The sequence below is a fragment of the Leptosomus discolor genome, chromosome 11 (genome assembly GCF_034619465.1).
Source record: "Leptosomus discolor isolate bLepDis1 chromosome 11, bLepDis1.hap2, whole genome shotgun sequence".
NCBI lineage: Eukaryota > Metazoa > Chordata > Aves > Leptosomiformes > Leptosomidae > Leptosomus > Leptosomus discolor.
Window position 1 is genome coordinate 17502523 of NC_141401.1, and position 16109 is coordinate 17518631.

The 16109-nt window shown below is 56.6% G+C and overlaps 1 protein-coding gene across 1 annotated transcript in view; it reads left to right on the forward strand.

Annotated features, from left to right (window-relative positions):
• ZNF609 (zinc finger protein 609) overlaps window positions 1–16109 on the forward strand; it is a 59222-nt gene that overhangs the window by 40696 nt on the left and 2417 nt on the right. The window contains exons 2-4 of the mRNA XM_086471488.1: window positions 2445–2670; window positions 12971–13058; window positions 13456–15808. Of these exons, the coding sequence (XP_086327614.1) occupies window positions 2445–2670; window positions 12971–13058; window positions 13456–15808 (2667 nt within the window). The remainder of the gene's footprint in view (window positions 1–2444; window positions 2671–12970; window positions 13059–13455; window positions 15809–16109) is intronic.

A 16109-nucleotide genomic window follows, 5' to 3' on the forward strand; every position in this document is an offset into this window, starting at 1 on the left:
CTGTGCTGCGCTGTGGTTTCTGTCGCAAAGTGGAAGGAAGCTGAACGGTTTCAACACCCGCAGGTCCTCGGCGTGCACGCGCAGCCGCTGCTCCCGGGGCGATGGGGGCGAGCGCTCCTCATCACCGCCTGAGCTTTTGCTGCTGCCCACCAAAGTCAAGCAGCCCTGCCTGATTCTTCTCTGGCCATTTCAATGCTGGAGACTTGCTTTTTGGTTTGCAAAATGTGGCATTGAGGAGTGGGTTTGTTTTCTTGAGCGCCCTTTAAAGGAGCCTCACGCTTTCTTCGAGCACCTTGCCCTGGTTCTGCCGAGATGCGCCGGATGAGGTTGCCGTATTCTGGTGGGGAGGGGTGTGTGTGTGTGTGTGTGATTTGTCTGTGGGAGCGCAGCCCTCTTCTCCGTCAGGCTTATGAGGGTTTTTTATGCCAAACCCATCCTTTTCAGATCCCATGGGATGCAGCTGGGACACTGGCTGTGGGGCAGCCTCGGAGGCGGGTGGCGATGGAGAGCTGGGGATGGGCTCCTGGGGGAGAGCTGGTCCTGCCGGTTGGAAGCGGTGCATGGGGAAAAGAGCTGTGGAGTATGAGCTGTGCTGCTGGCAGAGGGGACCTTGTGGTCCAGCCACTGCTGCTTGAGACCTCCAGGCCATCTTTAATGCTCAGTGGGGTGGAATTGCTCTGACAAGCTGCCTGGAGAGAGGATGGATGCGGGAGAGCAAGGAGAGGGCTGCAGACACTCAGGCGGAAGGTGCTTTGTGTTCTCCTGCTGAAAGAGCAAATGCACTTGAGCCAGAAGATCTCAGAGTTCTCGGCGGAGGTCAATCTTATGTCCCCTGCCTACAGCCATCCATGTGGGAACAGGCAGAAGCTGCTGTGAATGTAATGTCTTCCTCTCTGCTCCTCTGCCTCTTGCACCTTCTCCGCTTGCAGGTGGTGTCTGTGTCACTGAGGATGCAGAGAGGCTTTGTGGGGTCACTAGTTGATGGGTTCTGCAGCCACTCGCTGTGGTTGCGGGCCTGGTATTGCGTGGGGCAGGTGAGGTTGGATGTGCAAGCTTCTGCTGGAGTTAGTTGTCTTGCTTAAAGGATGGAGGTGTGTGAGCCAGAGAGGAAGCAGGTAATTTTGGCAGCTGATCAGGGCCAGGATGCCAGTTCAGGGTGAGAGTCTGACTGTTTGGTGGCTGTCGGCAGCGTTGGCCATGGAGAGCCAGCAGCGAGGCTGGAAGTGGTTGTGGGCTGGTGTCTCTGTCCATTCTTGGTGACCAGCAAGCTTGACCTCTCCAGGGTTATAATCATCTCTCCTCAGCAGAGGCTTAGGAGGACATTGCTCAGTGTAGTGGTAGATGCTCTAGAGGGATCTTCCCCTGCTTGAAACCGAAACCCAGGTCAGCGTTCGCTAATGATTTGATTAGTTTCCTCAGTCTGCTTCTCTTCTGAGGTTGCTCAGTATCTTATCAAGATCATAAGGTGTAAAGAGAGGAGGTCTGAGCAGAGAATGAGCAGCTAACCCCAAAACTGCTGCAAATCCTCGTGAGCCAAGGCGAGTGGATGACTGACTGCAGATGGCTTGGCTGATGAACCCTGAAGGACAGGAAGGTCTCCACCCTACCCTTCCCTTGGCCAGCAGCAAAGTCAGTCCGTCAGCCATGCTTCTCCTAACAGTGCTGTAGTCTGCTAGTGTGGCAGAGAGGCCAAGGGCCTTGGCTTGTCAGCGTCAGGGTGACTTGGCTGTGGTTTCGCTTGGCATGTTGGCTTGTTGGCTTTTCAAGCCTGGCTCTGGCGGTGAGATGTGGTTTCCATGTGCAAGGAGAGCACGATGGCTGGCGCAATTGGCTTGGCTGTTGGCCGGATCAGGCTCTGAAGCGGGTACTTGCGCAGAGAAGAGGGATATGATCTGAACGCCTGTGTCTTCAGCTGGTCACAGGGTAGATTTGGGAGGAGAAGGATGTTGATTTTCGTGGGCGCTGGAGGGAGATCGCTACTTGTTTGTCCTGTCCTGCCAGTTGCACAGAAGCCTGTAGATTTTTTTTCTGCTAATAAGCCATCAGGTCCAAAGTCACTGGCTGCGTTAACATCTGAGCAATAGCCAAAAGGCATCCTCACCGGGGATAATTACACTGGCAAAAGCCATCAGGGAAGGAACTTGGCACAAATTCTTTCAAGCAGGAGAGCAAATATCTCCTGCAGAGGGACTTTTGGGTGTGATCTATACGACCACAAAGTGCTAGCTCTTCATGGTTATGTGGGTATGGGCACGCCAGGGTAGGAGAGACCTGCAAGATCCTTGTCCTCTGACAGGGCGTGGGACTTGAACTGCCTGCTGGCACAGGCATTGAGAAGGTGGCAGCGCTGGGCTTGAGGTTCTTCAGGAATGTAGATGCTTGTTGATACTTGTTCTCCTTCCTGTATTCCCAATGGTGACCAGCGTGTTTCTCCTTCCCCACAGATGGAGTCTCCAGTCTCTACGCCTGCAGTGCTGCCCTTGCACCTCCTTGTCCCTGTTGTCAACAATGACATCTCGTCGCCTTGCGAGCAGATCATGGTACGCACTCGCTCGGTGGGAGTGAACACCTGTGATGTGGCTCTGGCCACTGAGCCCGAGTGCCTGGGCCCCTGCGAGCCTGGGACCAGCGTGAACCTGGAGGGCATTGTCTGGCAAGAGACGGAGGATGGTAAGTGTCACCGGAGAGCTTTTTGCTCTCCTACAATGTCATTTTGGAGTCATGGCCATCCCTTCCTTCCCGTGTCACTGCTGTGCTACTTGTTAGCACATCCTGGGCTTTCCCCCCACCATCTGGATGGTCAGGACAGAGGAGCTGTGTGCGAGCGGCCGTTAATCTGTCCAGCAAAGGGAGTAACGGGCCAAAACTTGCCCAATGCGTTGCGTTATCCCCTTGCCCAGAAAATCTAAGCTGCCATTTCTCTGCCTTTCTGCAAGAGCTGACTTGTTCTGGAGGTGCCAGAGGAAAGGCTGTGCCAGCCTGCACGGGAACTCGATGGAGTTGACTTCGTTTCTGCTTGGCAACCCGCAGGTCTGTCACAAAAACGCTCAAACCCTGGGAGGCAGCAGAAATCTCCTGCTGGATTAAAAAACCCCAGTGGAGCTTTCAAAATCGACTCGGCAGGAGATCGGGCTCTCTTCTCTCTTGCCAAGCCAATCGAATCTTTTTTTTTCCACTGGAGCTCATCTCATCTCGCACAGCTTGGTTTGCTTTCCGAGGCCCTTTGATGGGTTTTCGTTGGTGTTGGGGCTCTGCCAAGTAACGCAGGGATGAATAGGTGGCTCAGTGGACCACGACAAGTGTTGGAACCTGGCCTTCCCTCCAGTCTTTTTGGGATGCTGGAGGCTTCTGCTTCAGGAGGCTCAGGGTGAGCTCCTCATATTTGTGTGTGGCTTCAGCTGGGGTCTGGAAGCAGAAACAGAGCCCAGAAGCACAAAGGTGTGAGAGAGCAGCGGTGGTGGAGGCCAGTTGGTGGTTCATCTCGGCTGGGTACCCAAGAGCTCCTCTCGTACATCTGCTCGTTCATCGTCGCGTGTGGAGAATGAGGCTGTTGGCCTTTATCCCCTGGCTGCTGCTCACTGTGACTATCTTTGTTATCTCTGATGGAAGCTGAACTGTGTTCCCATGAGCTGCTACCAGGGGGGTTCCCTTCTTACCTTGTGCTTTGGGAAGACAGAGATGGGCCCAGTTTGCTTTTCTTCTCCCTCTACTGGGAAACTAGTTTTGAAACTGTCGTTGGTGCAGGACTGAGTGCTGCGATGGCCCCCGATGTGGAGGTGGTGAGCAGTGAAATTCTTCCCGTTGGGAAAAGCACTGTGACCTGAGCTATGTGGGAAGAGAGGATTGCATGGACCATGCTGGAGGAGACTGGGATGCGCTAGCTAGCTCCACATTTCTCTGCCCTCTCTGCTTCACTGTCCGTTCTGTATGGTAAAACTTCTCTGGATTGGAGCAGCTGGGAGCTGTAGGTGCCTTTCTTCTGCTGCTCCAAGGCAGAAGGCCACCCTGTGTTGTAAAATCAGACCGAAGGATCCTCTTCGAGCTAGGCTTGCTGGTGGGGACAAGGAAACACAAAGCAGGACTGTTCAGGAGCCCTGCTCTGTGCACTCCAGGGCTGGGGGATCTGCTGGGGGGATCTCCTCAGAGGAAATCTGCAGAAGGTCTTCTGCTGAGCTACCGGTGCACTGGTACTGCTTGTTCGGTGTCTGCAAAGAGCCTGAGTGCTTTATGAGATGCAGTACCTTCAGCTAGGGAAACTGAGGCATGGCTGGGCTGAGTGTTGGGACACTCAGTAGTGCTGAGGAGCATCAGCACCCCCCACTTTTGGGGCTGCATGTTAAGCCCCCCCCCCTCACCTCTCCATCCCCACCAGCGTGCCATTTTGGTGTGGTTTCCCTCAACCCAGAAGACGCGGAGCTGCAGAGTTTGCTGAAAATCCCAGGACTGCTGGAGACCCCCATGGGCAGCGGCAAAGCTGGTGAGAGCTTGGACCTTGTGTGGGGAGGTTTTTTGGGCAGAAATCAGGAGAAGAGGCTCATGGTGGGGAGAGGATCCCACGTGGCTGTGCCAGGAGGGATGAACAGAGCATCTCCAAGGCAAAGAGTGCAAAACCATCCTCCCCTCCAGTTCCTGGTTGAGAAGCAGTGATGTGGGAGCAGTTTCTGATTTCGCCTCCCTTTTCTCCTGCTCCTCACCCCACCGTGAAGCTCTGCGCCCTGTCAGCCTGTCCGTCCGCATTACCCCTCGCTTCTGCAGCCACCGTTTCAGAGCATGCCTCAGAGGCACCCTGCGATTTTCCGCAGCCTGGCTGTTTGTAGTCTGTGGTAATTCGATGAACTTGCACAAAGATCCTTCTCTGCCGGCTGCTGCTTGGTTGCCACCGTCAGGAGCAATGACTTTTATGGCCAGCCCTGCAGAAGACAAGCACTGCTGTTGCCTTTGGTCGCTTCTGGTCTGCTGCACACGTTGGCTGCTGTCGTAGTGGTGTCTCTTGTCCTCAAGTGAAAAGTCAGGGTGAAACAGTCCCTATTTCCTGCTTGGCATCTCTTTCCTGCCTTCCCATTGTTAATGGTGGGGGTCAAGGGTGATGCTGGAGGAGATGCTGGACCTGGCTGTCCAAAGCTGGAGGCTGTGAAATGTGTAGGGATACAGCGAGCATCTCCCCTTGCCCGAAGGATACAATGGAGAAAGCTACACCGAGGGCACATCTATAAAGCCAAACAAGGTGCTTTGAGCATGTGTGAGCTCGCCTGTGTGCCTGGAGACTACTCCCAAGATCTCCAGAGGGATCTCAGCACCTTCACCCAGAGGGATCCATCTCTCCCGCTACTCCATGTGATGCTGCAGCCTTGCTCAGAGAGACCCCAGGACAGCAGGAGCAGCTCTTGGCTTGCATCGGGCATCCTCTGCAGTGGTGGAGAGGAGTTTGCTGGCTCAACTGCAGCAGCTGCTTTCTCCCCAGGGGTAACATCCCTGAATCCCCTGGAGCGCGATAGGCATGGGACGTGTGGAGTTACGGTTGCTCCCAAGCAGGATGCTGTAGGCACTTTGGGTCTCGGCAAGCCTGCTGCCACCAGGCACGTCGTGAGCGGTTCCCACTAAGGCTCTCAGGAGATGGACATCTCTTCTTGGTGGCATGATGCCACCTTGAAAATTTGATTTGTGTTGGATGGGCCACTTAGACTCCTGTGGTAATTGCTCTGACGTGGACCTTTTTGCAAGCTGCTCTTTTCCCAGCTGCATGGTAGTGGCACATGCCCCTGAGCCGAGGGGATCTGTGTTGCTCCATGCATGCTGGCAAAAGCATTTTTGGGCACAGGCAGCTGCTATTTATCAGCTTGTTCACGCTGAAGAAGCCCATGGCTTGTTGGAGACATCTGCTTGCCTTGAATGCCTCTGGAAGGGTTGGGTAGAGGAAAGCAACATGGTTCTTTGACCAGAGCTCCCTTTTTGTAGAAAATTGCCTTTTGGATTGGCTGGGGGGCTGCAAAAGCAGGGAGAAAGGCTCCTGAAGCCGAAGCCTGGCAACACTGGAGTGACTTTGGAAGAACAAGGTGGAGCTGACCCATCTGAGATGGGGGCATGAAGCTCTGAGGAGCTCTGCAATGTCTCTCCTGCCTTGAACACTGCCTTTGTCCTCTCCTCCTGCTGGAAAACCTGCCACAAGACTGTGATTGCTGATAAAGGCGTCCCAGTGCACTCCCACCGCCAAACATCTGGCTCTAGGGCTTTGGTCCGTCTGCTCTGCTGCTGCTCCAGGTTGGTGTCGGACCGAGGTCTGGTCTTGCTGGTGGTGGGCACCGGTCATACGCGCGCTCTCCCACGGCTGCGCTGGTGACGCCGTCCCTTTGCTGAGCCTGTCTTGTGCAGGGATGCGTTTTATTGAAACGCTTTCGTGGGGAGCAGCTGTCTTGGCAGTTCCCCTAATTCTGTTCAGTGTGATTTTGATCTGCAGGAGCTATTAACTGATCTAATTACACCGGAAAGCAGCGCTCTGTTTGCTGCCTCGTTAGCTGCCGGGTCTCCTCCATCCGCCTCAGTGGAGCTGGTGTCACCTGGCTCGGAGCATGTCACCCCCTCACCTCCGCTCACAGCGAGTGGACTGGGTCCTGGCGCCGTGCCGGTGCTGTTTGCAGCTGAAACAAGCTGGCATCTGACATGCAAAACCTCTGAGCAATGAGGATTGTGGTGTGGCAGCACCAGGAAAGCAGCAGCAAATTCCCTCCGCATCCCTTCCTCCGGCTCTGTTGTGGGACAGTGGCAGCAGGTCGCCCATGGCCGAGCTTTGCGCTCTCCAGGTGTTTGGATTGCCCTTTTTGCAAACATCTCTTGGGGGTATGATGGAGCATGAGTGTCCTTGGGGTCTGCAGATGCCAGTGTGGATGTGTCCTTACTTGGAGCATCAGAGATGCAGTAGATTGGGAGGGGATGGGGAAGGATTGGAGGGTGGGGGCAAAGACTGGAAGGTTTTACCGTAACCATGAGGAAGCCTGACCCCAAATTTGATTGCATTGCATGTTGAACCTGCTGCCTTGCCGTTACCTGTGGCCTTCAGTTGCGCCTCTGGTTGTGCTTTGCCTTTGGGGATGTTTTAAAAGGGGGATGTGCAAGATTGCACTGCTTATGGGTGGGTTGTGGGGCTTGAAAGGGGACTGCAGCATCCCCTGCGTACACACTCCAGTCTTCTTAGTTGTGTGTACTTGAACCCAGAAACAGGAGGTGAGTTTTTAAGGCTGATGCAGCAAGGGTGAGGAGCGGGAATATGGATTTCTCATTTGCTTTAATGGCATTTCCCAAAGTAATGAGCGGTTGTAAATCCCCTCCAAGGTTGCTGAGCCAATGCGCAGGCTCAATGTGCTCCTCCAAAGCCTCCTAAAGCCGTGGCAACACAACTGTGACCGCTCTCATCTTTGGATCAGCAATCTGGCAGCTCGCTCCGGGTGCAAGCATCATCTGGCGCCGCTCGGTGACGGGGCATCTTGTCTCTGGCGCCGTGAGGGTTTCTGGTGTTTCGGGCTGCTGCCTTGCACCCTCCTTGTGTTTCACTGATGGATGGGAAGGCTGCAAACCCCCTGAGCACGGTGGCTGCTTGCATGTTGGCATAGAGAAGCAGAGCTTTATTATGCATCATTCCCCAGTGCTCCTCCGGCGCCACTGCTTCGTGTCTAATATCTACTGGCTTGACAGTGCGGGGAGCTGGAGGAGAGCTAATGTGCCGCTTATCGCTCTCAAAGCATCTGTCAGCTTGGTACGGAGGCTGTTGTATCAATAGGTGAGCAATATCCTGCTCTGGACAAGGCTATTGCTCGTGTCCGTCTCCCTAAGGCACGTCTGTAGCTGCCCCAGGTAATACCAGCTGGGGCTCCTGCTTTAGCTGCCCAGCGCTGGATTAAAGGACTTGTTTACAAGGAGGCTCTTGAGCTGCAAGCTGCTCTGCCATGCTTTCCTGAGAGCTAAATTGGTTTTGATTCCTCTGCCTCTCTTCTCCAGGAGCATGAGGCTGGAGGTCTGGGCTGCTTGCAGGTAGCTCTGGGGGCTTGGTGCTGTGGCTGTGCTCTGCCCACCCTGCCAAGCCTTGGGGAGGCACCAAGGTCCCCGAAATCCTGCAGGCATCTTCTGGAAGGGCTTCAGGCCAGGGGGAGGGAGCTGTGGTCCCCAGTCCCACATGGGTGCTGCCCAGTGTGGGTTGCAGTGGGACAGGCTCTCCTCTGGCAGGGTGATGTCAGGACCTTGCTCATAGTCACATCATCACTGTTACCAAATGTGGACGCTTGTTGCGGGGTTTGGGCAGGAGCGGCTATGCGTGTTCAGCAGCTCCTGGTGAACTAAATGCTCGTCCCATGGTGTCAACAAGAAGTGCTGTGACTTCCCGCAGTCGCTTTGGTCACTGGGACCTACAAACACACCCTTGCTGGCTCCTTGTCCCTTGGTGTGACCCAAGCTGAAGGTTTTCCTGCTGCTTTTTCTGTGCTCCAGCATCTGAGGCCCCTCCCGTACCCCTCCTCTCCCTTGGAAGGAAGGGCATTACATGGCCAGAGACAGTCATCTGCCATCTGAGCATCCCTGCGTGGTTTAATGGAATGAGCCTTTCTCCCTCTGACCCTGCCAGGGACACTGTATTGGGTTTGCGCGGCAAAGTTTTGGTGGAGGGGGGCTTCTCTGTGAGGAGGCATAAGAAGCTGCCTCCATGTCCAACAGAGCCAGCTTCAGCTGGCTCCAAGATGGACCAGCTGCTGGCCAAGGCTGAGCCCATCAGCAATGGTGGTAGCGCCTCTGGGATAACTTATTTGAGAAGGGGGGAAGAAAAATGCTGTGCAAGGGCAGCTGGGAGAGGGGAGTGAGAATATATGAGAGAAACAACTCTGCAGACACCAAGGTCGGTGAAGAAGGAGGGGGAGGAGGTGGTCCAGGCACCGGAGCAGCGCTTCCCCTACAGCCTGTGGTGAAGACCACAGTGAGACAGGCTGTCCCCCTGCAGCCCATGGAGATCCACAGTGGAGCAGAATATTCACCTACAGCCCGTGGAGGACCCCATCTTGGAGCAGGTAGATGTGCCCTGTTGAGAATCTGCACTGCTGCAGGCTCCTGGCAGGACCTGTGGCCCCATAGAGAGAGGAGCTCATGCTGGAGGAAGTCTTCTGGCAGGACCTGTGGCCCTATGGGGCCCACCCTGGAGCACTCCATTCCTGAAGGACTGCACCTTGTGGAAGCAGTTCATGAAGAACTGCAGCTTGCGGGAAAGACCCGTCTTGAAGTTCATGGAGGATTGTCTCCCGTGGTGGAGAGAGCCTGGGTGCTATGGTCAGGCGAGGCTCCCTGCACACGAGCAGGGCTTATGGCAAAGCTAGAGCATCCCCAAAGTGATGCAGCTGGAGGGAAAATGCTTTGAAGAAGGGGCATCCTAAAGTTGGAAGCGCCCCAGAGGTCATGCAGCTGAAGGAGGAATTAATGGAAGAAGGGGAATCCTAAGGTGATGCAGCTGGAGGAGAAATTAATGGGAAAAGTGGCATCCCAAAAATGATGCAGCTGGAGGAGGAATTCATGGAAGAAGGACCTTGAACATCTCCAGGAGCTGGAGGTTTGGTGGTGCCCTGGAGAAAGATCAGTGCAAGCTGAATCCCTGTTCCTGCTCATCGGTGCAGATGGGATGTGGGGCTACACTAACCCTGGATCTGAGCTGGTTCACAGACCTGCAGACCTCTCCTTGGGGTGGGAAATGCCAGCGGCTGTCATCCCATTGCCTTGCAGAGGTCTTTTTCACCCCCAAACGAGCAGAAAGCTAGCAGACCTCTCAGCGACTGTCCTCTACAACTGCAGAGGCAACATCTCATTGCCTCCCAAAAGGCTGGGGACACTCTTCCAAGCACTCTAGCCGTCCCCATGGTACTTGAGGACCTGGCGTTGCTCGAGACAGCTCAGTAGCGTTATGGCTGGGTAATGTTGAGCCACGCGATGAACTGGCCATGCATGGGTGCTAGAGCATCGCTGCTCGCCGCGGGTGCTGGCTTGCTGGTTTCTCAGCAAGGTTAGGAGATGTTCTTGGTTGGGCTTGGGGGCTGCTTCTTTGCAAAGGGGGGAAACGTGCTCCAGGTCCCCCTAAGTGCCCTTTGGATGCCTGGGGGGACCTGGGGCACGTTTCCCCCTGATGTGATGGCTCCTGGTGCCCACGGCCCTGGCTTGCAAGCAGACACCACCACCTACGTTTTGACATGGAAGAGCTGCACCCCAGCAGGGACTGTCTGTTGGAAAGGCTTAGCCTGTTCTAATTTAGGGCTGCGTTGGGATGGAGGACTTCATGCAGCGTTGTCCTTGTCCATCCCATGCTCCCACCAGCCGGGTGCACCCACCGAGCCTCAGCTCCACTGCTACAGAGCAGCCATGCGGGGACCGTATAAGGACCAGGCGGTGCTTTTTGCATCCCCCTGCGTTCCCCTCATCTCTTTATCTGTCTTTACAGGATTAGCTCGTACGTTGCATTCCTAGATGGCACCCTGGCACCATCACCCCCACCGTTCATTTTTCTGCCAGGCTACGACTCTGCAGTGACATGAACGCTCAGTGGCCAGGATGCTGAGTGGTTTGCACGCAGATTTGGGTGGCATTGATTGCTTAAGAGCTTCAAAGGTGTCCCCTTCCCATGAAACCGGGTGGGACTGGAGTTATCTGAGTGGGATTCCTCCCCTGCATCTCCAGCCTCAGGGATGCAAGGGCATCGCCTCCTCGCTGCCTGCCCTTGCCCTGCCCATGCCTGCTCATCATCCTGCCGCAGGAGGGGGACACGGAGGGTGAAAAAAGCTGCTTAGGATCTATCCCCAGGGTTTAAATTGTCCTGGGTTATTGTTGGAGGATTAGGAGGGGATTTGGTATGATTGGTTGCAGTGGGTTAAATATAGGCTGGTGTGTGTTGGAGGCTTGACGCTCCAGCAGGGAGGGGAGGGACCGTTGTGTATTGGCTCACTTCGCCCCTTCGTCTTTCATCTCTCTCCTGTACTCGCTGTGCCGGGGAGAGGGGGGAAATAGATGCCAGCACATCCTTTCCAGTACTGCACGCTGGCCCTGCGTGCACAAGAGACTCCGGTGGCTTGTCATGCAGTTACCTTCCAGCAGCGCAGGTGGTCTTTGCCGGCTTCAAGCAGGGATTGAACCGGCACAGGCTGCACAGCGGGGAGGGCAGAGGGAGCTGCTTCTGTGAGCCCTGTGGCTGGGAGGGATGGGTCTAGGTTAGGGCTGCTGGTCCCTCAGCAGCTGCTCGGTCCTGCAGCAGCTCCATGGGGGTGTGCTGGGGAGAGTCGGTTTGGGTTGGGGCGCAGGATACAGCCAGCAGCTTCACTGGGTTTTAAGGAAAGGGAGGGTGAGGTTCCTGCCTGACAAAAGCTGCATTAGGAGGAACCAAGGGAGAAGACTACCTCCACATACTCTCCTTGGGATATGTGGGATCAGCATCCTCCTCTTTTCCCACTGCTCTCTCCCTGCGTGGGGCTGTGGGCTCCCAGCATTTGGTTTCGCCGCTTGTTTCTACCCTACGTCGTCTCCACCACCACGTCTGGGCCATGTCCATGTTAAGGCAGGTCCTCAGCACCTTCCTCCAACAGCAGAAGCCAGACTCTGCTGCTGACTGGGATGAGCCGGCTGTAGGCCTTGGCCATATGCCAGCACCATGTCTTCCCCTGACCTGCTCCCACTGGAGCACCCAATGTTTTCCAGAAGGAGAAGGAGATAGAGAAGACCTGCATTTCATTTCTCTTTTTGAAGGAGACCCACGTGTCAAACCTCGGCTCTGTATATTATCCCCTTCGAAGCCTGCAGCTGGCTGCTGGCACAGCACAATGGGGCATACGGGCTGAGATTTATAAACGTGCTTCAGGCACAGCTGCTCTGGGCTCCCTCTGCTCTATCTATCTCCTGGGGCTGTGCGGCTGTATATCTCACCACGCTCATCAACCCTCGCAAACGAGTTTCCTACCTCCCGAGTTTTACCTTGCTCAGATAAATGTGCTCAGCGCAACGGACTCCCGCTCTTGGTCAAATTAGTTCTGCAGTAATCAGAGCGGTCCATGGCAGAGAGGAAATACCTGCAAAGCTGAGTGATGCTGCAAAAGACCGCTCCGCCTTCAAGAAGAGTTGTCAAGGGTCCACATCCTCGGCACGGGTGTGAGCCAGGCTGCTTCTCTTCTTGAATTGGTGTGAAAAAGCTGAAACCACCAGGCATTCCAAATGCCCAATGCATTTGGTCAATGATGGGAGGAGATGTGGCCCCCTAGGTGGTTCTCCAGGTGGAGATACAGGGCTGATGGGTGTCCTGGGATGTGTGGGCAGAAAGCAAAGAGGGGAGATGAGGGTTGTTCCCCCAAAGTTAGGTTTTCCTGGCAGGGATGGTCGCCTGTGCGGGGTTGCTGGGCTCAGCTTGCCATCTAGTGGCAATAACAGCCTTTTCTGGAGGGCTGTGGGATTCACGGCCACACATGGGGGGGGTCATAACCCTGCTGGGGTCTGCAGCCTTGCTGGGGGCTGCCTGCATCTTCCCTGCGGAGATTCCCGGCTCTTGTTCCCCAGATATCGCTTTCCCTACCCTACCTGAGCGCACATGGAGCCACCGTGGATCTTCAGGCACCCGCCTCCAAATCCTGCAGCCCTTTGAGGGTTGCTGGTTTTAGCATCCCCATTAAAATAGGGAGGAGCACTGAATGGCTGAAGGAGGGGAGGTTGGGTGGACGCCAGCCAGAGCCATGCCAAGAAGGGGGATGAGCAGGGGTCTCTAGCTCCCATCTTTGTATCCCTCAGGCCCAGAGCCTGGGGTCTCACCTCTCTTGGGACCCCAAGACGCCTTGTCTGACTTCCTCCAGCCCTAGAGCTGAGCTCTTCCTCCACCTATCTTGAGGGGTAGCTCCCCCTTTGCCCTGGTGCCCAGGGGTGGGCAAGACACCGTGGGGTCACACCTGGCCCCATGTGACCCTCTCCCCTCGCCTTACAGGTATGCTGGTGGTCAACGTGACCTGGAGGAACAAGACGTATGTGGGGACGCTGCTCGACTGTACGCAGCACGACTGGGCGCCTCCCCGGTAAGTGGGCAGGGGGGGCTGGCAGCGCTGTCTCAGCCCCTTTCATCCAAGCACAGAGGCCAAACCCAGCCACGTAGGGCCCCCGTGGCACCCCGTATGCTCTGCCCTGTGCCCATGGGGCTGCCCGTGGGGGCTGGCATCTCCTCCTTGCCCAACCGAGCTGCTCCCGGGGCTTTTTGCCCCCGCGGTTGCAGGCTCCCTTGTCTCGGAGACTGGAGATGGTTGAGCATTTGCCAATGGACCTCTCTGGTTCCTCTTTACTGGTCAGTGGGAGGGACAAGTCTTCAGGATCCATAGCGAGAGGATGAAGGGGGGTCCCCCCCACACGGTGGGGACAGTGTAGCCCAGCCCAGCACAGCCATCTCTCCGTTAAACTTCCATGTCCTCCTCCCGGCAGGTTCTGCGACTCTCCCACCAGTGACCTGGAGATGCGCAATGGCCGGGGCAGGGGCAAGCGCATGCGCCCCAACAGCAACACGCCTGTCAATGAGGCGGCCGCTGCCTCGGACAGCAAAGGGACCAGCAACAGCAGCAAGACCCGGGCGGGAGCCAACAGCAAAGGGCGCCGGGGAAGCCAGAACTCCTCGGACCACCGCACGCCGCCCGGTGGCACGGTGGAGGATGTGAAGGCCAGTCCCTCCTCTGTCACCAAGCGGAAGAGCAAACCCCTCTCTGACATGGAGCTGAACTCCAGCTCGGAGGACTCCAAGGGCAGCAAACGCATCCGCACGAACTCAATGGGCTCGGCAGCCGTGCCACCCGCTGCGGTCAAGGTGGAGCCGACTGTCCTCGACCGAAACTGCCCTTCTCCCATCCTCATCGACTGTCCCCACCCAAACTGTAACAAGAAGTACAAGCACATCAACGGGCTGAAGTACCACCAGGCCCACGCGCACACGGACGACGACAGCAAGCTGGAGGCGGACGTGGACAGCGAGTATGGCGAGGAGCCCTCCCTGCACGCGGACATTGGGAGCTGCAACGGTGCTGCCGTCTCTCAGAAGGGCTCGCTCTCGCCGGCTCGCTCAGCCACCCCCAAGGTGCGCTTGATGGAACCCCATAGTCCCTCCCCATCCAGCAAGTTCAGCACCAAGGTCCCCTGCAAGAAGAAGCTGGGTGGGGAAGGAGACACCGACCCAGGTGCCCTGTCCAATGATGGCTCTGAGGATGGTCCCTCAGTGGCTGATGAGACGAGTAACGATGGCTTTGACGCTCTGGAGAAGCGATGTGTTGATAAGGACAAGTCAAAGAAGGCATCTGGTGCTAAGCCGGAGAAGATGCCTTCCAAAAGCTTGAAGTCTGCCAGACCCATTGCGCCAGCCATCCCTCCGCAGCCGATTTACACTTTCCAGACAGCCACCCTCACCACAGCCAGCCCCGGTTCCTCCACGGGCCTTGCCACCACCGTGGTCCAGACCATGCCCAATAGCCCTCAGCTCAAACCCATCCAGCCCAAGCCTACGGTGATGGGAGAGCCCTTCGTGGTCAACCCTGCCCTCACTCCTTCCAAGGAGAAGAAGAAGAAGGACAAGAAGAAGAAGGAGCCCAAGGAGGTAGAAAACCCTTTGACTCCAGGCAAAGCCTGCAGAGCAGAGGAAGGCAAGAGCCCTTTCCGGGGGGAATCCAGCGACCTGGGGATGAAAGGCGAGGGGCTGCTGAACGGCTCGTCCGACCCCCACCAGAGCCGGCTCGCCAGCATCAAGGCCGAGGCGGATAAAATCTACAGCTTCACCGACAATGCCCCGAGCCCCTCCATTGGTGGTGCCAGCAGGCTGGAGAACACCAACCCAGCCCAACCCATGACCCCGCTCCACGTTGTCACCCAGAACGGGGCAGAGGCAAGTTCGGTGAAGACCAACAGCCCAGCCTACTCGGACATCTCCGATGCCGGGGAGGATGGGGAGGGCAAGCTGGAGAGCGTGAAGGTGAAGGATCCAGAGCAGCTGGTTAAGGAAGGTGCCAAGAAAGCTCTTTTCCCCCCGCAACCACAGAGCAAAGAGTCTCCCTATTACCAAGGCTTTGAAACCTACTATTCTCCTGGCTACCCCCAGGCAAGCCCGGGGCCCTTGAACCCCGGTGGCCAGGCCACAGCCGAGACACAGGCCTTGAAGCTGAAGAAGGATGAGGAGCAGGAGAACCCGGAGGTGAAGGTGAAGAGTGAAGGCTGCGAAGAGAAGAAGGCGGAGCTTGGCAGCTCCAGCCAGCAGCCCTCGGTTATCCAGCAGCGTCCCAACATGTACATGCAGTCCCTCTACTACAACCAGTACGCCTACGTGCCCCCCTACGGCTACAACGAGCAGGGCTACCACGCTCACCTGCTGAGCACCAACCCTGCCTACCGACAGCAGTACGAGGAGCAGCAGAAGCAGCGGCAGAGCCTGGAGCAGCAGCAGCAGCGGGGGCTGGAGAAGAAGGCGGAGCTGGGCTTGAAGGAGAGGGAGGCAGTGCTCAAAGAGGAGTGGAAACAAAAGCCACCCATGCCCCCGACGCTAACCAAAGCCCCAAGCCTCACGGACCTCGTCAAGTCAGGGCTGAGCAAGGCCAAGGAGCAGGGAGGTCCTGACATGGCCAAATCTGTCATCATCCCCAAGCTGGAGGACTCATCCAAGCTGTCTAGCAGCCAGGTCGCCGAGGGGCTCAAGGTGAAGCTGAGCGAGGCCAGCCACCTTGGGAAGGAGACCACCGAGACAAAGGCTGGCTCTGAGTGTGGCCGGCAAGCGGAGGTGGACCCTGTGCTCTGGTACAGACAGGTAATGCCTGCCCGCTGCCCGCTAGGCCCTGCCTGCTAGCCTGGTGGTGGGCTTTCTGCTGAAGGAAGCTCCTCGCCGTGGCTTTGCTGTGGGGGTTTGCTGGGGTTGTTACTTCAGAGAACATGTGTTGTCCTCTGCTTATGATGGGACTCCATGAGGTTCCCTTGGGGCTGGCAAAAGGATGGGGCTGGGAGGCCACCAAAGGGCCGAGGAAGACCCGGGGAAGAGGGTGGGGTTCGCTGGCCTTCTCCAAATCCAGCCTGGTTTTGAGACAGGCAGGGCTGGGGGGAGGCAGCTGCTC